This window comes from Pararge aegeria, chromosome 18, assembly GCF_905163445.1.
Source record: "Pararge aegeria chromosome 18, ilParAegt1.1, whole genome shotgun sequence".
Lineage (NCBI taxonomy): Eukaryota > Metazoa > Arthropoda > Insecta > Lepidoptera > Nymphalidae > Pararge > Pararge aegeria.
In genome coordinates, this window is record NC_053197.1 from 7,353,708 (window position 1) to 7,376,749 (window position 23,042).

The following is a 23,042-nucleotide window of genomic DNA, read 5'->3' on the forward strand; positions in this document are numbered from 1 at the left end:
ATTGCCGAATATCTGTTTAGTGTTGAGTAGGTATTAAGATTGAAGAAATTATAAATAACACCATACAAATTAAGCTTTTTTTTCATAATATTTCATGGAATGCCGCAAAGTAACGCCTGCTTGTGTCCAATATTATTTTTTGTTATTTAGCCTTTCGATCTATTCTTATAACCAACGTAATCGACTTAGCATGATGGTTAAGGTGCAATTAAAAATTCATGTTTAAAATCCACTCTCTTGTCAAATCATGGTATATAAGCATATATATGGTATAGTAACATACTCATAAGACTTCTGTACCTTTCGCAGACAATATCTAGATATCACAAATTTATATTTCATTTTATTTATTTTCTAGAAAGATGATTGCTTTTATCCGCTTTTTGATAACATCCTTAGGTGTAGAATACAGGATGGAAGTTCGAGTAGGAATATTTGACGTATTAGAAAGCATATTTTCACACCACATCAAATTTGGAAGCATAGCTAATTAAGCCTAAATGGTATTTTGAATATCTTGGTTTATTTTTATATTTTCCAAGAGTCGATTTTCCCACTTGTATATTTTATACCTACTCAATTTTTTTTAAATTTGTCTTATGATTATTTAAACAATCCTTTTTATTATGTTCCGAAATATGAGTAAAAAGTAAAATTAAAAAACAGGTGTGTTTAAAGATATTTTAAGAATGCTTTTTCAAATTTCTTAAAACATAATTATTTTACACTAAAAAAAACGTTGCAGATGAGACGTCAAATGGCTTACATTAAAAGACATCTAAAATAATAAAAATAGATTATCATTTCTAGTAGTAGCAGCTTTTAGTGCCAGTTCGTCCGGAGCAGCATTGTTGCAACGCTGTGTTCCAGTCTGAAGGGTGTGGTAGCTGGAGTAATTACACCCCTATGAGGCTTAACACCTACGCCTCAGGTTGATGGACGGACACAAGGCAGCAAATTTCAGAATGTATTCCTGGCTTGCTCTGCGGAGAGTTCCCCTTTTTATATGCGAGTATTCAACTTACCGTCAGAAATGCTTGGTCCGTTAAGTAATACTATATAAAAAAAAACTGCACGTAGATTTAAACTGCAACGTTTCCTAATAGATACTAATTTCCGCATCGAATGTAGTAGAGCCGTAGCTTAATTGGTGAAAGCACTCGGGCCGCGATTGCCAGAATCGCAGGTTCAAATACTGTCGGTTCCGAATTTTTTTATATGCATTTTAAATTTATAAAATTGATAATTCCTCCAAGTGTAGGTAAAAACACTAATAAAAAGTCTTTTTGGTCACTAGTATAAAGTTTATAAAAAACAGAAAAATACCCAAGCAATTTACTGGTTCCATTGAATATAGGAACCATGGTATAACCATAGACGCAGACAAAGATGCAGACACAGACTGTGTCGATGTTCATACAATTTGTCAAACACTGTTGCATCCTGTCTAAACTGCCCCTAAGCCAGTATGGATATGTGCTCAGTATTAGATTATATTTATCGATTTATGTAAGGTCATAAAGGACAGTATGGATTAGATTTTGAAGACAGTGATATTTGAATCTCTCTCTTTTAATCAGTGCCTCATGACAGGATCGTGATGACTCCTATGGCGAGTAATCTTGTGATATATTATGTCTTAGCCACTTGTATTGCCTTGTAGAATAGATATTTGAATAAGGTTTGTGATATTAAAGTTTAAATAAAATTTTAATCAATATTTTCTAAATAATGCTTATTGTTAAAAGTTAAATACTTGCTTGTACTCTATTATAATGATTAAATAAAATACATTGTTTTTCATAATAAATTAGTTTTTATTAATACATGTTTCCATATAAAAAGTGAGCGTATAAATTTATATTTATGATTATTAGATTAATTTACAGAAGAATATGTAATCAAGTATATACTAAATATATTTTTTAAAATTAATTTTATATACACTATAGTACACAATGCTTTGTCTTATAAAATAATAAAAATAGGGACATACTTAAGTTTTATAACTTTAGACCTTATTATCAAAAATATATTATGTTTATAGAAAAACACAATACGAGTTGCGAGGGCCAATAATAAATTAGATAATATTAGAATAAGAAAATATTGAATAAACATGGTAGTTTATTTTTTAACGAAACTTAACTTATAATGTATCTTTTTAAAATCTTTCATAAAATCAACAATAAACCAAACAAATCAATTTTTGTACTGTTACAGTTACATGCAGTTTTAATGCTTTGGATACTGCTGTTTTAACAAATGACAGCTTAAATTTTGTCCCCATTTAAAGAACTAATAATATAGTAATTTTTGTACTTCTATAGCAGTATGAATAAAACTGAAAAACTGAATGAATACAAACCGAACTCACAAAACGATGACTCAACTCAAAAATCTGAATGAAAAAATGGTGCAGTTTATGTTGTACACAACTCTAAACTACACTGACGAGTTTGAAATAGTGCTGTCCTTTTCCACAACGACCAAAGAGAAAAAGATAGCACTACTTTTAGGACTGTCAACTTAAAGATAAATGTGGCAACGGCACCTTGAGCGTATATTTCTTCAGTCAGTAAAATAAGCCTTCCAAACAATAAAATAAATTTGCGGTTAGCATTACTTGAAGTTTGCACCATTCGCCATGAAGTCTTCGATTTCAGCCACACTGGAAAAGACGATTTTTATTTTTTAAATAATTTTGTCTGGGTCCCAAAAATCGTATGGGATACGGTCTATTTCTGTGCCAAATTTTATCAAGAACGGTGCAGCGGTTGTGCCTATGTTCGGCACAACCGCTGCACCGTTCTTGATAAAATTTGACAAATTGACAGTTGACAAATTGACACTTTCACATTTATAATATTAGTAGGCATACAAAGAAGAAATAACGAAAACCTAGAAGAATATAGACACTTCTTCAGTCGATTGGCGCAGTGGGACCCAGCTTTATGAGTCCAAGGCAGTGGGTTCTATCCACACAACTGGAAAATGTTTGGTGACGAATGTTTTTCTGTGTCTGGGTGTTATCTATATTTTATAAGTATTTATGTAAATTATTCATAAATATATTCATCAGTCATTTTAGCACCCATAACACAAGCTACGCTTACTTTGGGGATGTGTGTATTATCATAGTATTTTTATTTATTTATTTACTTACGTTCTAGGTACGAAGGTTAGATTGTCGACTCCCTTATCTGTGATAAGTACGTCGTCTTCAATGCGTACACCCCCGAAACCTCTGAACTTGTCGACTCTCTCCCAGTTGAAGAACTGTGCCTGATCTGGATTGTTCAGCGCACCGTCCAATAGCTGGAACGATTTAAGAGATCGAGGGCGTTTATTAAAACGTTTATAAAACCGGCCAATGATAGGCATGTCCCGTCGTGACCACGATCCATGCAACTGGGTTGAAATATCAATAAATCCAAAATATTATCATAGTATGTCGGTTTAAAGATATTTATTTCTCAAAAAGAACATACGGTTCACTTAAAAGAGATAATAGGTTTAAAATTAATTCTTAAAATTTACACAGAACGTGTATGCAGTGGCGTGCACTTCATAAATGCACAAAAGCACTGCATACCCTAAAATTTTTGTATAACTCATAAAGGGGAAGGATTTTTCAATTTTATGCCATCTTCCTTCTTTATGCATACCCTGGTCAAAAACCCTGTGCACGCCACTTCGTGTATGTACCTGTTGAACTATATTTAAGAAATACATCAAAGCAGTATGGAAAATACGAGCAGAAGTGCGATGCAGCACACTCACACAGATGCACGCACCGAGGACGCCCCAAAGCTATAATATAGTATGGAAGTAGTTTAGTCGGGGTTGCCGCGTCGACACGAGCGGTCGCCCGCGTGTCTGTAGTGTAGGTAGGTCGCGTGGAGTGTAGGTAATTATTTCATTTAAATTAAATTAAAACGGAAATAATACTTTACAGGGCTTAGAGGTACATAATGGACTATCTCTGAGAATTATCTGTGAAACCGAAAACCTAATAGTTCTTGAGTAAACCATTGCCATAGTTTTTGCTGAGTGAAATCAGATTCAGCCTACAGATATACCATTACAGGCAAAATTAATTTCAAGTGACTCCTGAATCTTAATTAGATACGCGTCACATAGCGTAGGTACTATGCGGATTTCGTTATTTTATCTTCAATAGGGTCGTCATAAGTTAACATTGAGAATTGTTGCAAATACATGTTGGACCAGTTTTCTGAGGCAGGACAGCGGATTGCCGTACGAAAAATGAGTATAATATAGCGAATACTCATTGATAGTTACAGCGCGCAAGCAAAGACGAGTCTGCCATCCACAAGCGTCGCGGGCAATAGGGCGGCCTAGTTGCCTCACCAGATTCTCTTCACTCGAATAGTGTGTGCATCTATGACGAAGGGTCAGCAGCCGATAGTCGAAGTCTCAAATCAGAAATGAAGAGATCCGTAGGGAAACTAGAGTCAATGACAATAGTCAACGCGTCGTGGGAATGGGCGGGGCACATAGCTCAGATGACCGATGGACGTTGGTGTCCTAAGGTGCTGGCCACCCGCACCGGTAAACGCACCGTTGGTCCTCAACGAATTGGACAGACGACAATAGCTTGGCACGGCTAGCTTGGGCTGGAGACAATTATCTCCCCGGGGTAAGGATAAAAAAAAATTCTTCTCCCACAGCTTTATAAACTCTCAGAGCATTGGCGCACAAGTGGAAAAAATATCTGAGTAATAAACGGGGGTAAACTCCTTCTATTCCATGTTTCCGTACTTTAGCAGGTGGACACGTAAATTATATCTAATTATGTCGTCTTATTATTCTGATATAATTTATGTCTCCTGCAGGACCTGTATCCAGCAGTGGACGTCAAAGAGTTAAATTGATGATTATGAAAACTAACCCATACATTACTGAAGTTTGGGTAAAAAAAAAACGACAAACAAAATTGAGGACTCACCCGGTTTATAAAATAGCATCCCGGTTCGATGGTAAGTATCATTCCCGCTTGTAGACCACGCGCCGTGCGTAGCCTGCCGAGGGGTCCCGCTAGTCTGGGCGGGCAGTGTGGCAGGTACCCGCCCACGTCGTGCACGTCGAGGCCGAGCAAGTGGCCAAGACCGTGCGGTTGCAGTATACCGTTCACACCATTCTACGGAAAAGACCAGCTTATTTGGTTAAGTCTTAAAAAAATTTGGAAAATCCAAAAGTAAACGCCTCATAGCGGTCGTACAAATTTTTAAAAAAATCCTAAAACAAAAACTCAAGTTTTTTTAAATGAAATAACAAATAAAATCAATATCTTTATAAAAAATAGTGGCGCCAGGATTCTATGGTGGGAAAAAAATATACTAAAAAAAAATGTATATATAGATTTACAACGCAGTCGTATTTTTTTAGTTTTTGATAAATTATAATTAAACGACAGTACTTAGAACGCTAATATTAACTAGGAATCAGCACAGTGCATTACTTTATATAATAAACAAAAATTATTCCGGTAAGATAATTACTATCGCCAAAGGTTGTCTGGGAGAGATCGCTTTAGCGATAAGACCGCCTTTGCACACCTAAACTAGTTTTTGTTTTTTTTTTTTTATTATTTTTGTAAATCTGTTTCTTTGTATTTTGTTTTTGTGTGTACAATAAAGAATTTATTATTATTATTATTATAATTTTTTCGTTCAATTTCTCTGACACATACATGGGGATCCGTAAACACAGACACATGGACGTCCAAGAATGATTAGTTTTATTATTATTTACTATATTGAACAAGAATAATTATTACTTATAAAATATATATCATATGTGCTAGACTGATTATTTAACTTGCTGTTAGTGCACTCATATTATCCTGTAAGTGTTATACTTATAAAAAAAAACATCATTTAAGTTTTGAAAGACTGGGTTTTATGACATGTCGAGAGTAGAGCATCACCTCACGGTCCGCTTATGAGGCGTCCAATTGCTTTTGTGATATCTTGAGCGATAGCATACCTATTGTTAAGCTTAAGTTAAGAAATAGTTAATTGCTTAGGTATTTTATTTTTCGGTTTTTTTGTACAGCCTTATGTAACCAGCGGATTTGATTGCTATGTTCGCATCGAGAAGGCAAAATTGTATACACATGCCAAACAGTGCTATAGCTTTTAATAGAGTGAGCAGTTGATTGTCTGTTTTGGTAACTAAATAAAAAAAAAATTGCGAATGAACATAAATTGATGACATCAGCATGTAGTTTTAGATTAAAAATCGAAAGATTCGACGCAATGCACAATATATAGTATTGACGGCCGATTGGCGCAGTGGGAAGCTACCCTGCTTCCTGAGTCCAAGGCCGTGTGTTCGATAACCATAACTGGACAATGTTTGTGTGATGAATATAAATGTTTTCCAGTGTCTGGGTATTTATTTGTATAGTATATGATGATGTGTGTTTTATCGTAGTATATTTATTTATTTCAATGTATCTCAGTACATTTTCACGTTCCAACAGGTGAGTTTGCAGTCATGGGTCGACTTGTAGTGGAATAAAATAAAAGTTCACTATTTAATATTTAGTACTTAACGACGCTTAGGAAGTGGTTGCAGATGTTTTTTTTCTATGGTACGATTCAAACTAGTCACAGTCGAAGCTAGATCAGAGAAATTTCCAAAATTATAAATTTTAAAATTACACCGCCGGGAATCGAACCCGCGACTTCCCCTTTACAAGCGTCAACCACTGCGCCAGAAAGATCGTCGAGTATGGCAATAGAAAAAGACTCAGTTCCTAGATAACATTATATAAATATATACAATATACTACGACAATACACATATCGCCATCTGGCCCCAAAGTGAGTGTAGCTTGTGTTATGAATAAAATATATAAATACTTAGAATATGCATACAAAAACCCAGACACTGAAAAACATCCATGCTCATCACACAAACATTTTCCGGTAGTGGGAATAGAACCCACGACCTTGGAAAGCAGGGTCGTTGCAAACTGCGCCAATCGGCCGTCAAACCAGCACATGAGAAAAATTTCCGTTCATTTCTTTAGTTCTAATAAACGTTAACGATTATATATAGATAGTCAATTTGGCTTGAGCCCAAGTAAACTCTTAGTAAACTAATTGTGGACATAGCATATATTTTAGAGTCGCAAATACAGCCAACAAAATAATATATATACAATTTTTTTTTGTTGGCTGTATTTACGAATTTGTGTTTTAATACGAGATAGATAAGGTCCATTTTACAACCGACTGGACTTAACACGTTGGCTGCTGAAAACACAACGTTTGTGTTTGATAACTACGTAACGCGTGTGCGGCTCGAACACGCTAGGCGTGTTAAAATAAATGTACCTACAAGGATGCGGCCGAACACGCTGGGCGTGTTTTTTCGGCGTTCTGCGAGTGCGGCAAACACAAACGCTGTGTTGTTTAAATATACTGTTAGAGCGGCCTTTACGCAACAAGTGTGTTATACGTTACCGCAAGTACGTTTTATTAAATATTAGTTAAACGTTAACGCAATTACGTTTTATTATATATTAGACAGTATACCTACTTAAAATTCGTTGTTTTGTGAGTTATCTAATCATTATACATGAGTGTTTTTCTTAATAATTCCCATGCCATCGAGAGAATCGACCATCACACGTATAACTAACAAGTTCATATAAAAAACATGTTTTCGACCAAATATTTGCAACAATAGTATAATACCATCGATCACTAAATAATACCCACCTAGATAATTGCATTGTTTTAAAATATTTTATAGGGACGCGAAATAGATATTGATATCGATATAGGATCGTCGTCCTATATTTTAGCATACTCTACAATGTTTTTCTGCAATAAAGGTATCCGCAACATAAGTTTGACGTCTATTTGTATATTTTTTAATATTTGTACGCCTGAGTTCGCCTGCACTATTTTCATTGGTATCGTTATCGTCAATAATTTATTTTATAAATATCGGTTTGCATTCCATTATACCGACAGAATTACAAAACGATGCATCCGCATCCTTATTTTTTCTTATCGTCTTAAATAAACGTTATCGGTGCGGCCAGCGGTACCAATAAACTACTCAGGAATGAGAATAAACTATTGTTTCGAATTTAAAAGTAAATTTAACAATGGTTCTGTATATTTACTGGAAGGATTATTATATTTAAAATGCATATTATTTTAAAATTTGCTTCTTTGTCGGCAATCCGCATTCGTATGTAAGTAGGTATTTAATACTGTTTTTTTACTTATTTATTTATCATGATTCGTAAATGACATTCACAAGTTACACACAGGTTGACGTTGCCGCGATTTTGAATATAGTAAAATAGTGTACCTACCAGATGTAAAGCCACTATATTTAAGCTCTTTAGAAAATGATTATTTTTGAAAAAAAGAAAATCTGTGTTGACTACATTAAAGTTTTATTCTATTTTATCCAACAAAAAAATACAAATTGCTATTCAAATGCGACAAGTGTTGGGTTTTCATGTTGTTCAATAAATAAATGAGAAAAAACGAGTGATGTAATAACACACCTGTTGCGTAAAGGCCGCATAGCTGTCGCGATAAGTTTACACGCCAGGCGTGTAGGGCCGCATGCTCGTAGCGCCTGTTTCGAATACGCTTCACCAGTGCTGAAAACACGCCTAGCGTGTAATCCTGCCGCACTCGTGTACCGTATTTGTTAATGTTAGGCAGCAGTCAACGTGTTAAAAACTTAGTTTGCTTGTAATACCTTAATCATCATTTCAACATCGCCTTTGAGCAAATTGCCTTTCTTTAAGTGCTCTAACATTGCGCGGTTTGCTGTCAAGTGCATATCGCTCCACAACACACCCGGCTTTGCTTCCCTGAAAATATAATTTTGATTTAGTACCTACCTATCAAAATGAAGCGATGTTAGCCTAGTGGTTAAAAGCTTCGGCATCCTTTTCGGGGTGACCGAGTTCGATCCCCGGCACGCACCTTGTCACTTTTCAGTGTTATGTGCGTTTTTAATTTAGGGAGTTTAAAATACTGGTAACAGTAGTAATAGTGTTGTAATAGTTTTTATTTTTATTATAGTTTTTTTTGTTTTTTTTTTTAATTTATCTCTTTAGTTTTAGGTTCTGTATATTGAAGAAAGTCTATATTTCATGATGCATGCAGAGTTAGCCTGTAAGTGGGGTATACAATGTAAAATTCAGAATATTACTATATGTTTATAATAATTATAAGGCATTGTATATAACGTTGGCTTCCTAAATAAATAAATAAATACTTGCTTTAACGGTGAAAGAAAAACATCGTGAGTAAACCGGTATGCCTGAGAGTTCTCCAAAACGTTCACAAAGGCGTGTGAAGACTTCGAACGTTTTGGAGAACTCTAACCAATCCGCGCAAACCCATTCTGCGAGGAGACCCGTGCCCTGCCTAAAACAACATTAATTAGAAAAATAAATAAATGAATTTAGAATTTAAATTACGACGATGACGATGAATTACTTCAATCGACATGTTAGTTCACCTGACTACGGCGTCCCTAGCTGCCAACACAGCTTCATATATCAACTTCTGGTCGTCTGTAAACTTCCCGTTGGCGGGAAATGAGCATGTGATATCCGCCGCATATCCCGCGTAGTTTCCTCCCATGTCGAACAGGCTGCAAAACAAATAATACATTACCATAAGTCAAAGTCAAATCAAATATTTCTTTATTCAAATAAGCAAGGCACTAAAAGGAGATCGCACTTTAGCCCTAAGTCCTAGCCATAAGCTTTAGACACCGATAGCCGATTGGCGCAGTGGGCAGCGATCCTGTCTTTTGGGTCCAAGGCCGTGGGTTCGATTCCCACAACTGGAGAATGTTTATGTGATGAACATGGATGTTTTTTATTGTCTGGGTAATAGTATATAATATTATAAGTATTTATGTGTATTATATTCATCAAAAGAATATATATCTTATTTTATTTATCTCATTTAATAATTTATTATATTAGTTATTAGTAGTATGTACTTTAGTGTGTAAATTTATGTATTGGTTATTGTAATTGCGATTTCCCGTCTGTCATTTTTTATTGTGTACTATCGTTAAGGTTACCTGGCAGAGATCACTTTAGTGATAAGGCCGCATTTTTCTTTATTTTTTTTTTTAATTTATATTTATAATATCTCCTTTACTACGCAATAAATATGTTTAAATAAATAAAAAGGTTACCTGGCAGAGATCACTTTTAATGATAAGGTCGCCTTTTGCTTTTAATTTTTTTAAGTATATTTTTAATATCTCCTTTTCTACGCAATAAATATGTTTAAATAAATAAATTAATTACTCAGCTATCTAAGTACCCATAACACAAGCTACGCTTACTTTGGGGCTAGATGGCGATGTGTGTATTTTCGTAGTAGGTAGGTATAGGTAGTTATAATTATCATAGTGTTTAATATACCAGTCAAACTCTACATTTAATAAATAACAACCATATTTTGGAAGTTATGAAAAAACATCTAGACGATCGAGTCGCGCAGTTTGCAGCGACCCTGCATTCTGAGTCCAAGACCATGGGTTCGATTCCCACAACTGGACAATGTTTGTCAAAGTAATATAACTACTAGGTACTTTATATGTTGTTTTTTTTTCTCCAATAAAAGATTTATTACTTTTATTATGATCTGCCGTCACCACAAGGCACTGTAAACAGTAACGCGTAACAATGTATTACCACATATCACCGTCGTGGATCATTTTCGCGTTCGGTGCGGCGGCGTGGCCGTAATGCAGAGTTGCGCCGTTATTGCCTGAGCCGCATATACACGTGTAGGACACGTGGCGGCACCCGCCTACGCGGTAACAGTGGTCCAGGAACACAGATTCACACTGGTACTCCATAAGTCCCGGCCGCGCGTACAACATCACCTGGAGAATTCAAAGTTAATAAGCCCTGGGGCCAAAGTCTTCTATTACAACGGTCGATCATACGAAAAAAAGAAAAAAGAATTAAATTAAAAAAAAATTAAAGCATTACTTTTGTCTGGTGGGAGGCTTTGGCCGTTGCGATTAAGTATTCCGCTGCGATGTCGCATAGAAACCGATTAGGGGTATGACTCCAATACTCTTTAACAGGTTAGCCCGCTACCATCTTAGACTGCGTCATCACTTACTACCAGGTAAGATTGCAGTCAAGGGCTAATTTGTAGTGGAATACACATTTCTGTAAAAGAAATATATCTATAAATTACCTGTTTATGGGCATCTGATGATACTTTACAAACATATCGCATCACTTCGATTTCCTGAGGTGTCTTTACAACTCGCCTGGAAAGAAAAAAAAAAAATTTACAACTGGTTGCTTGGGTGCAGTGGCGTGCACTTCATACATGCATAAAAGCACTGCCTACCCAAATTATTTTATATAACTCGTATTGGAGGGGAATTTTCCCTCCCTGCTTTATGCATACCCTTCGAAGACCCTGTGCACGCCACTGCTGGGGTGGTCGGTGGGGGAACTAGGAGTTTTATCCGGGAAACGGGTTGTGATCCCCACTCTGGTGATTACCGGTTTGTCCATCGCTATACAGAGCTGCCAGTCTGATTGGCAATTTTTGTCCAGGAGTAACCAGGGGGAGGTTTTTTGACGAGGCGTAAGCCTTTTTTGCTTTTTTTTGTGCTATTATTATTTTTATTGAAGTAGACAGAAACATTTGAGCTTAATTTTATGCAGATTTTCACGAACGACTTCTTCGAATTTATTACAATCTGCCTTCCGAACCGGTGGTAGAATCATTACAAACAGATACTTGACGTTACAAAAGTGCTTGCTTCTTCCTTTCTGATCCGCACAGCAAAGGCCTGGAATGCCCTCCCATCTTTCGTCTTCCCCGATACCTATAATTTGGGTACCTTCAAATCAAGAGTGAATAGGCATCTTCTAGGCAAGCGCGCTTCATCTTAGGCTGCATCATCACTTACCATCAGGTGTGAATGCAGTCAAGCACTTGTCTATATACTTATATAAAAAAAATATATACATAAAGTAGGCCTACTTGCATTATTGCCCGGCAGGCGTTATTTGGGAACACTAAAATTTATATGCTCTGGTCTGGAGAGTAGTAGTCGTGGTTCCCACCTTATCGAACATGACCGCGAAACTATTTAGCGTTCCGGTACGATGTCGATTAGAAACTAGTATGTGAGCTATAAAACTGCCATACCCCTAACAGGTTATTTTGGGAGGCTTCGGCTGTGGCTTGTTACCGAAATAGACGTGCCGCTAAGCGATTTAGCGTTCCGTTACGATGTCGTGTGGAAATAAATTAGGAGTATGGGTTTAATATAACTGCCCTAACAGTTTAGCCCGCTACCATCTTACGGCCATCTCTTCTTTGACGACCCATTGGCACAGTTTGCAGCAACCCTGCTTTCTGAGTCAAAGGACGTGGGTTCGATCCCACGACTGGAAAATGTTTGTGTGATGAACATCAATGTTTTTCAGTGCTGGGTGTTTATCTGTATATTATAAGTATTTTATGTATATTATTCATACAAATATTCATGAGTCATCGTAGTACCCATAACACGAGCTACGCTTACTTTGGGGCTAGATGGCGATGTGTGTATTATCGTAGTATATTTATTTATTATTTACATTAGACTGCATCACCACTTAGCACCTGGTGAGATTGCAGTCAAGGGCTTATTTGTAGTCGAATAAAAAAAAATGTTTGTCAGCTACCATTTCGGAATGCATCTTCTCTGTGTATCAGCTGAGATTGCAATCAAGGATCAACTTGACGTGCAAATAAAAATTTTAAAAAAAAAAAACAAGGTTTACGTTATAAAAATACTTTGGGTATGACGTGTATTTTGTAAGCGTTCCGATGCCCGATAAGGCAATCGTTTGATAAAAGTAATCAAGTTGTATAACCGTTAGATAAAGATTATAAATCAAGATTTGATTGCGTACCTACTCTTTTCAATAACCGCTTATTTAGGCCTTGAGGGGCTCGTTGAAGGCCTTTGCACACCATATCTACTCCGACTCGACCTCAAATTATAGTATTGCTACGAGTTATATAGGGTTCGAAGATTTAAAATCAATATCACTTCAACCGATTGCAGTCTACTGATGGGCATAGGTCTTTTGTCAAGAGTTCCAAAATCAACGGCCCTGGGCCGCTTGTTTTCAGCAGCTCCCAGCAACTCGTTTGATCACGTGTGTCCACTTCGTTGGGGGCCGACCAACGCTGCGTTTGCCATTCCAGCATCCTAGGACCCTAACCTACATCGGTTCTCCGAAATATTTGCCACGGCCTTTGCCACTTCAGCTTCGCGACTCTTTGAGCTATGTCGGTAACTCTAGTTCTTCTACGGATCTCCTCATTTCTGATTTGATCACGTAGAGATAAATAAATAAATATACGACGATACACACATCGCCATCTAGTCCTAAAGTAAGCGAAGCTTGTGTTATGGTAACTAAGATAACTGATGAATAATTTTATGAATAATATACATAAATACTTATAATATATAGATAAACACCCAGACACTGAAAAACATTCATGTTCATCACACAAACATTGTCCATTTGTGGGAATCGAACCCACGGCCTCAGAAAGCAGGGTAAGCCCACTGCGCCAATCGACCGTCAAGAGATACTCCAAGCATAGCACTCTCTAGCGTCCGCTGAGTGACTCTGAGCCTATTTATGAGGCCTATAGTAAGGTTTGGAATTATGATTCTTGTAAGAATTTTATCAGCTCTTCAGTACAAGGTTCCCTTACCACCCTTCCAATTGCAGTTCAATCGTTGTCCACTGAGGTACAAGTTTTCAAGTTCGCTTGAAGTTATGAGGGCACGTGCTTTTATACTTATCGGAGGCCTAGAACTTTCTTTAATCGGAAATAATGAACAAACAGAACTAGCTAGCCATGTCTCAAATTAAGGGTATTTATGACTATGTAAGTGTCTGTCAATTTAGTTCAGTTCACAGATTGTGTACAACAGTTAGTCCTACAACAGTGACCCAATTAGTCTGTCCAATGTCTAAACTGTATTCATTTATAAAAAAAATAACAAACAAAAAAATTTAATTAATAATTATGCGTTTAAAAAGCATCCTATATCGAGTATAAACGACGAAATGCGGCGTTTTAAGCATCGTATAAATTATTCGAATTTCTCAACGCAGAAAAAATTCTAGTGATTTTATTTTTTTAATATTGCTCATAGATACTACACCTAGATCGGCTAGATTAATGTTGTTCTAGATCTGAAGAAAGAAAACCACTGTGTAAGTAGTCCTATTAATTTAGAGATTTAAATTTTTTTAATCGATTAAAAAAGCTTGGGGTTTGAATTATTGCTCTAACCAGGTTGCTCTTTTCATAATTTTAAATGATAATGTGAGATGGTGATAACAAAATAAAACAACTCCCGGCTAAGTTTGTTGTTGGCTTCTCCTTAGACCAGGACGCATTTGGAACGCTCGTACCTTAAGTTTTAAGTTTACGAATATGGTTATTGCCATCATCTCACTACCGTGTAATTCTCATGTAATGTACGCATGGAAAGTGCCTAAACTTGAATAAATATTTTTGACTTGACTTTGTTTAGAAGCTAGTACTTTTTTTTTAATTAAAAATAACAATTCTATTGTACGCAGTGTGGAAATAATTACAACATTAACTTACAGTTCAGCTATGACAGGGAATAATATTTCATTGTCCACTTTGAATCTGTAACAGAAATTATTATATATTTAAATTTCATCATAAAATCTTGCAGAACGCAATGTAATAATTTATTAATGTAATAAAATACAACAGAACTTACTCGTCGATTCCCTCAAATACTGCCTCCTTTGCAGTTAAGCCACTGTCGGTGTTTGGACCACGCTGAAATTATATATTGGTCATGTTATTATGCAACTTTAGAACTTTTTGAATTATTTGTAAAACCCGTTTATGCGAGATTGTTTATGTATGCATTGTTTATGTATTCCAAAAATTATTATTATAAGTTAGTAACAAGTTTTTATTCCTGTACCACAAAGTATCCTATGACAGTGGTCAGGTTGCAAATTATACGCATGTTTTTAGAGTACTGAGGGGACAAATATGTAATGCTGATGTGTTACGCCTGGTAAGCCTGCGTGCGCCGGACCGGTATGTTTGGCGGAGCGAACGGGCGCACCAAGCTACTGAAGGAGGCGCCACTGACGCGCGCACTCCGTACCCTCAATGTGAGTGAACTCACAAATATAGCGATTTGGATTTTATCATATACACTATATTTATATATATTATTCAAATTTACATAACATGTTGCATTGTCGCATTAGGATAACTTTTTCCTGTAATGACAAAAATGTAACATGGGAATAAATAAATAAATACATAAATAAAAACTATAATAAATAATATTTATTGAAAGATCGTTTAGGTGCTAAGCCATATAAACGAAATTTCATAGGTCTTTTAAATATTTGATTATATATTTTTCATGTTCAAATATAGGATTTTTTTAAACGTTATTATTATCTGAATTTTGATCCAACTTCTATTATTATCATCATCATCATTATCACATCAACCCATTACCGGCCCTCTACAGAGCAAAGGTCGCCTCCCACAATGAGGAGGGGTTATGGCCCAGTGCGGATTGGTGGACTACTATTACTTTTGTTACAGTAATTTCATAAAGTGGGTAAATAACCAAACTTTTGATAACTACAAATTCATGTTTGCCAGATATTTTATTAAATTGATTAGAATTTTACAAATACCCTAATAATTATTAATTGGTTTATAGATAGTATTCAAGAAACAATTAAAATTATATTTGATTAATAACCAATGTTCATGACATTGAGTTGGTGGGTATTTTGATATAAATACAACTACATTATCGATACACTTCAGACCGACCTCGCTGAGCGGCCACCGAAAAGGGCCATCGCCCTAAACGGTTACCCTGAGCCCCATTTAGGGAGTCCGAGGAAGACTCTTAGAGTACACTTTAGTCCTACATGGACTCGAACGATGCAACGATACCTCTCGGTGTCTTAGTCGTTTATTATATATTACATTACAAATTACACTATACATAGATTAGATTATATATTTTGAAATATATAAAATGATACTTACAAGGGTTAGAAGGGTATCGGGATTCAGAGATTTTAAAACTGCTTGTAGCTGAAAAAAAAAACGTTCAAAAATATTTATTGCTAGCTTTTACTACCTGGATTAACAAAGAATTTAATATTTATTAATAAAAAGCGGTCAAACTCCTTCTAAGCACTCCTCTTTTGTGTCAAAAAGAAATAAATTATTACATGGGTGAACTCTGGGTTGTGTCTTGTTTCAAGATGTGATCAATTTAGGAACGGTTCTAGATTAGATGGTCTTGTGTCTCTTTCAGCCGTTCTCCAGTGACTTGTTTGATGTCTGTCCATCTAGTTGGGAGTGTACCAGTAGTCAGCACCTTGGGACCTAGCATCCTTCAGTTCTCTAGTTATGTACCGTGCCCAGTCACTGTGGTACTTTAAATTTTCGCCTCATTCCTACTTTGCTCACATTGGGATAATCCAACTCTGAGTAAGTCTGACTCTGATTACATGTAGTGTTATATGTTTTTAAGTTATTAAGATGCGCGCGCACACCGTCACAAAAAACCGACACCCTGAAGTTAGCTATAAGGTTTGACAGTGTACACTTTCAATTGTCAAAGGCTACGGGCTCATTCCAGTGATTCAATTGTACAAAAATCTCAAATTTTAATGTTTAGTGAAACTTGGTTTTTCGATAATGAGTCTTTCTGTATTCCAAATTTAGTATGTTTATTATCTCTATTTCTTTAATTATGTAGAAATATTTTTTTTGTGATATTTAAATAAACTTGATTTAAATAGATAATGCGTTATAATGAAACTTTCAATTTATCAAGTACGTTTTTTCTATTGTTAGTGTCGTTTTTTCTACAAACGTAGAATAAGGCGAAACTTTAAATTTATAACAAGATTTTTATCTTGTTACGCCAAAGAATTATAACTTGTAATGCGTGTGCATAAGTACACACACGTTTTTTTTTGGCATATGACACATTTTTATTATATCATATGTATATGTCAAACATCTATAAAGTATACTAATTTGACACATCTAACTAGCACTTTGAGACCTGACAATTCAAGTTCAGAATCAGCACAACATAAATCTGTATATATTTTAAACAGTAGTGATAGTAATGATTAATCATTCTGGGCCAATCGACCACAGAAAAAAATATTACTGCAACCACATCCTGAGCGTCATAAATTAATGAATGTACCTAACATTTTGTTTTTACGCTACATAATTATTATGTCTTTGTTTACATTGTGTTGTTTTACTTTGTTTGGTTGCAATAAGTTATTCAATCTATCTATCTAATTGCCTTAGATGGTGATCATTATATGTCTTTTCACCAAGATTTGAGTAAGAGATAATAGAGGCTGGATGTATGAAATGGCCTAAAAAAGTTATATAAAAAATTTGGTTTAGGCAGTGCTTTTCTACATGTATGAAATGCACACTTCTTCTATGTATCCTATCATATAACTGTAATGTCTTAGCAACAACACTAAGCAAACAATAATCAAGAACGAATAATTGATAACAAGATTGTAATGATATTGATAAGACAAATCCCAAGATACAAATCTAAAGTAATTTATTATTATTTTCGAGATCTTAATAAACATTGGATGAAGGACAATAAACATATTAAATTAGGATATTTATGTATTAGGGTTTCTAAGAATTATATTTCATAGTGCAATCTCACCTGATGAAAAATGCAGACTAAGAAAATCATATAAATTATGTATAGAACCAGGTTTAATAACCTTTTATCAATTATTATTTAAATTAAACACAGTATTATATTAATTATGCTAATACGTTAAATTCAGTTAGACTGGATTGAACCAGATTCTAAGCTAAAATCATATATTTTTGTGTTTAGGTCTTGTATTTAATATTCATCAGTTATCTTAGTACCCTTAACACAAGCTATGCTGACTTTGTGGCTAGATAGAGATGTTTTGTCATATTATATTTATATTAATTATTATGATTATTTCTTCCTGATTGAAAATATAATTTAATATCACATTTTGCTTACACAACATGCAATAAAACATGTGGCCAGGTCACCACATCAAACTACAATTTTGCAACTGCCAAAGCAGTTTCTTTAGTTACATTTACAACTAACTCTGATTTTTTCACTACAATTACAGAGTGCAGAAGATATGTTGAGAACAATACCACCCAATAAAATATGAAGAGATAATATGCTAAAATATTTTAATCCTCCTGGTAGCCAGTTCTAAGGTTCTTAAATAGTGATCTCGCAATTGAAAAAGCAGCATTGGTAGCAGTTCGGACTTAAGACATAGAGTGACTTGTAACAAGCAACTGGCCATTCATGAGTAATTACGATGCTTACTATAGTACTCTTTTCTGCCCAAGGGCACTGAACTTCTGTTATACATCTTTAAATATGATAAAGTGAAGATTTACCTCATCAACATAGTGAACTTCCTCAATCCCATAAATTTTCTTAAATTCGCTACAAGTTAGCAGTTTGCCCATCCACACCTCATATTCTTCAGGTAATCGTGGCACAAAGAGATATGCCTTTTTTGTTTTTACGTCAAGTGCAAAGTAGCATCCTGGCTCTCTCACAGCACAGACCCAAGTGAAATATGCTTCCTGAAATTTGTAATACATACACAACAAACTCAAATTGTTTCTTCACAGAACTTACATCATCTTAGTATATTCATGTTTTTTAACCTTTTTTTGGAAACTTTTTGATCATTAGTACAACTTGTGTGCCTCAAAAGAAGTTCATGTTGTAATTTCAGTCTAAGCACAATGATGTTAAGTTATTATAAATGGACATATTTATTTAAAAAAGCTCCGGCTAAAATTGAAGTAGTTCGGGACATTTTTATTTTTATTTTTATATATTTAGGGCCTTCAAAACTACTTCAGGTGGGTTGGATCATCTTTTTTCAACTATGTCCAAATTATCAATTTTTAACTATGTATAAGTTATTATATGTTTTTTAATTCACCAAATTATCACTGAAAAATACAGTATACTTGGAAATATTCTTCAAACCATATTAATTCATTTTTAGGTAATTTTGGACCTACCAATGCATAAGTTTAAAGAATGTGTTAAAACACATTTATTACAGCGAGGTTTTTATACAATTGATGAGTTTCTTAATGACAAGGTTGCTTGGAAGCATCCGGCTCCGCTTTCATCTCTCACAAGATAGAAAAATGAATGTTAAAATATAAAATGTAAATTTTTGATGTTGGAAAAGAGCAACTGCTGAGTTTCTTGCCGGCTTCTTCTCGGTAGAATCTGCCTTCCGAACCAGTGGTAGAGTCACTACACACGGACAGACTTGACGTTTCAAAAGTGCTTGTATTAGGCCTACTTGAAATAAATGAATTTTGAATTTTGAATTTGAATTTGAATTTATAAATAATGTAACATTTAATATTTTTATAATTTTCATCAGACATGAACAAATCTTAACAATTATGTTACAACTCATGCTTAGAACATCATTGGGTTTTTAAGTGAAATTAACTAAGTTCTAATTACTGAGTATTGATTGACCAAAACAGTTAATAGAATAGAATAGAATAGAAATACTTTATTGCAACACAACACAATAGGTAAATACAAGGAAAACAGTAATAGTAGTTAGTGCAAGGGTGCAAAGGCTGTCTTATCACTAAAAGTGATCTTTTAAAGGCAACCTGAGCGTACAGAGCCCATTAAAAGTGGAAAGTGGATAATATATTTATTGACTGTTTTGGTCAATCAATACTCAGTAATGGCTGGTGTAAGCATTGCCTACCATCTAGTCATTCAGAGCATTATTCCCATTTTCAATAAACCTAGGCATTGCCAAAATCAAATGTCTTTAAATAAAATAACATTTTAACAACTCTTAGGTGATATCTATTGTTGAATTGTTTATGTATGCCTAGGAATCTCCTTAAACGGGCATTAGTGTGATATTAATCAATAAAACACTTTATCCTGTATTGGAGCAGCTTGGATGGAGATCCCTAAGCTGTTAATCTCTTTTCCATATGGGACAGAGCTGTGCCCAGCTTTTGGACATACGCTTTGTCACTCATAATTTATCTAAATAAAGTAACATTGCTTACCTGTCTGAAAACATATTGAATATCCGTGTCGTAATGGCTTATATCGTCTCCGCCTTGCAAAACAACCACTTGACCATTTTGTAATTTTTCAGCAAGCCGCTCTCTGTTCTTAGCAAACAGCGACAGAGGCACTTCTAAAGTGCCGGGCCCCATAGACCAAGCTTCTATCATCATGACTAAACTGGCAATGAAGATGTTTTGCCTTTGAAGCGTGTGGTTCGCTTATCAAGCCGATAAATAACGTAGATATGCGTTATCGCATGCGTTGACATAAAACAGTCAGTCGAGTTTATTAATTATTGAAACCAACTACCATACAAATACGTAGCAAATAGCAATATTTACTACGGCAAACATAAATTTGTATTTCGATGTTGTCACTTGCAACAGGACACAAACAAACTACTTGATACTGTGAACCTCTGTGAATCACAATTGTAAATTGTTTCTATTTGCGTCAGGGCACCCGTCACAGGTGAATCTAAAATTTTCGATCAATTGAAAAAACTTTCAAGTTTCAATGAATTGCAATGTTTGTAAACGAACAGTGAACACACAGGATAAACAGACTTTAGACATGTCAATATCACAGACCAGTAAATAAATGTCAATATCAAAATATAGCCCCAGATGTCATCGATAACGTAGTGATTATAGTCCCTATGTCATATGTAATCTGTAATCTATTATGTCCACGTATTGTTTATATTCTCCTTCTTGTCCAAGTATGGGCTACAATCTCAGTTTTCAAGTATGTTATGCTTTCCCGTTAAAGTAAAGAGCTTTTAATTATATGTTCATTTTCACTACGTCATGACAAAGTATCGACAGGTACTCGAAAATGTCTATACAATATAAATATGAAGAAATTGGAAGCGTATAAATCGTAAACTAAAGCTATAGATTATAAAATTAACAAATGAAGGACCAGTAGGTACTAAGTGTGACTTAGTTATAGGTTTTTATCTGCTGCTAAGATCTGCTGAGTTTATCTAAGATGTGTGAAGTCACGCTAAGCGTGAGTCATAATTCTGTCCTTCAGTCATTGTCTAACTGAATACTACCTTTTCGATTTATCACACAAGGCTTAACACTTACGTTGATGGACACAGGGCAGCACTTTGTTGGATGTGTTCCTTGCATTTCCGGCGAAGTGGTGCTACGGTTTCGACTCACCTTACTTAGGTGGACCATCTGCTTGCTCCGTCTAATTGACGGAGCAAGCAGATGGTTAGGTTAGGTTAGGTTGGTATTACAAAAAAAATACTATTCGCAAAAAAATATTAAACCAATGCTTTTTTGTGTTGTTTCGAACGTCAAGTTAACAAACTACTAGAATTTTGGAGTTTGGAGCAAGTTTACAAAAACTAAATTATATAACGCGCAAAGAGAATTTAATTACTACGCACGTACCTGATATCATAAAATTTGAGAAGCAGTGTATGAGATGATTTTATCTTTTTAATCAATTTGTAATACAAAAAACCACATAAAAATCGCACAGGAATTAGCATGTATCCTAAGCTCTATTTGTATCCTCTTTGTTGCTTAGTATTTCTTAACACCTATTTGTAAAAGTGCGTCCTGTTAGGCAAATATTTTGTTATAAAATAGAAATGCGTCTGAGTACTGAGTATTTTGGTTTTCACTGATAAGCTAATTTAAATAGTTTATGGGTTAAAGTTAATATATGAATAGAACACGCATATATTTTTTTTTATTTGAAATTAATTTATTAGCTTGTTGAGCTAACACCTTTAAATCACGTAAACTTACTTAATTTGTATGTCTTAACTTTGAAAATCTATTAAATCTATACAGTCGTCGTGTATTACTTTATATCTATGCAGTCCGAGTCGTCTAGCCCGCAGTGATTCCAAAATATGTTAACGTAGCAACTCACTCCCCGGATATTAGTTCTTTTTCTTTATATTTTGTCTGTGAAAGTCCCGTAAAGCCGGAGCCGAACAAATTCACGAGAATTAACTCGGAAAAATAGATATAAAAAAATCGTTCTCTTTCTTTTCAATAATCCTATATGGCATCAGGCGAGTCGCTGGGAGTCGCTGGAGGCAAGCGGCTCAGGACTGTGGAACTCCCTACAACATACATATGTACAGCAGTGGACGTCCATTGGTTGAAATGATGATGATGATCATCATACAAGTATTCTAATATTGCACACAGATATTTCAATGTTATAGTTGTAATAAAATAAAAATAATGAATCATGAATAACTACTTACTATAATAGTTGCAGAAGTCTGCTATTTTTCTAGTCTTGCTACTCCGCGATAGAGGGCAGTAATCAAGGCGTAAATTAAAAATTGAACAGTTAAATTATTCATGTTGGAGCATATAAGATTTGCAATAAATAGGCAGTGTTTATAGATAACTGGGTACCTAATTAGATTATTCAAAGACTAAAAAAAGTAGCAGGTAGTTTATTATAAATTATTAATATGGTAGGTAGGTAAGTAAAGTAGTTTAACAAGCCTTAGGGTATCACGAAGAGAAGAAAGTATTTTTTGATCCTTTTATTTTACAAACGTAGGTGCCTGCCTACTTACTTAGACTAATATGGTTTCTATATTATTGTTAAAAGGGTTAAAGATAAGTTAGCCAGCAGGCTAACCTGACTAACCTTACTTACCTTGAACACTTTTTATGTTGCCTATACTATAATGTAGTAGGCAATTTACAAAGGGTTTTATGAGGAAGTCAAGTAAACGAGTTTATGTTTTTCAATTTTCATTCCATTTATTAGATAACTCTTTAATTATT

The 23,042-nt window shown here is 34.9% G+C and overlaps 1 protein-coding gene across 1 annotated transcript; it reads right to left on the reverse strand.

Moving 5' to 3' along the window:
- Window positions 1-2,056: 2,056 nt before the first annotated feature.
- On the reverse strand, window positions 2,057-20,822 carry LOC120631413 (xaa-Pro dipeptidase). Its single transcript, XM_039900986.1, has 12 exons — window positions 20,259-20,822; window positions 18,579-18,770; window positions 16,161-16,208; window positions 14,845-14,906; window positions 14,703-14,747; window positions 11,250-11,325; window positions 10,733-10,926; window positions 9,535-9,669; window positions 8,764-8,878; window positions 4,973-5,164; window positions 3,167-3,318; window positions 2,057-2,671 (listed from the first exon to the last, which is right to left on the reverse strand). The coding sequence occupies exons 1-12, from the start codon at window positions 20,430-20,432 to the stop codon at window positions 2,623-2,625; spliced, it is 1,434 nt and encodes a 477-aa protein (XP_039756920.1). The 5' UTR covers window positions 20,433-20,822; the 3' UTR covers window positions 2,057-2,622.
- Window positions 20,823-23,042: the final 2,220 nt, after the last annotated feature.

Excerpts from the sequence above, each read along its gene's own strand:
- LOC120631413 (XM_039900986.1), bottom strand. The coding sequence starts at position 20,432 with ATGATGATAGAAGCTTGGTCTATGGGGCCCGGCACTTTAGAAGTGCCT. Across the intron at positions 10,927-11,249 it reads CATCAGATGCCCATAAACAG|GTGATGTTGTACGCGCGGCC; the intron begins GTAATTTATAGA and ends TGAATTCTCCAG. Across the intron at positions 3,319-4,972 it reads GATGCTATTTTATAAACCGG|CTATTGGACGGTGCGCTGAA; the intron begins GTGAGTCCTCAA and ends AAATCGTTCCAG.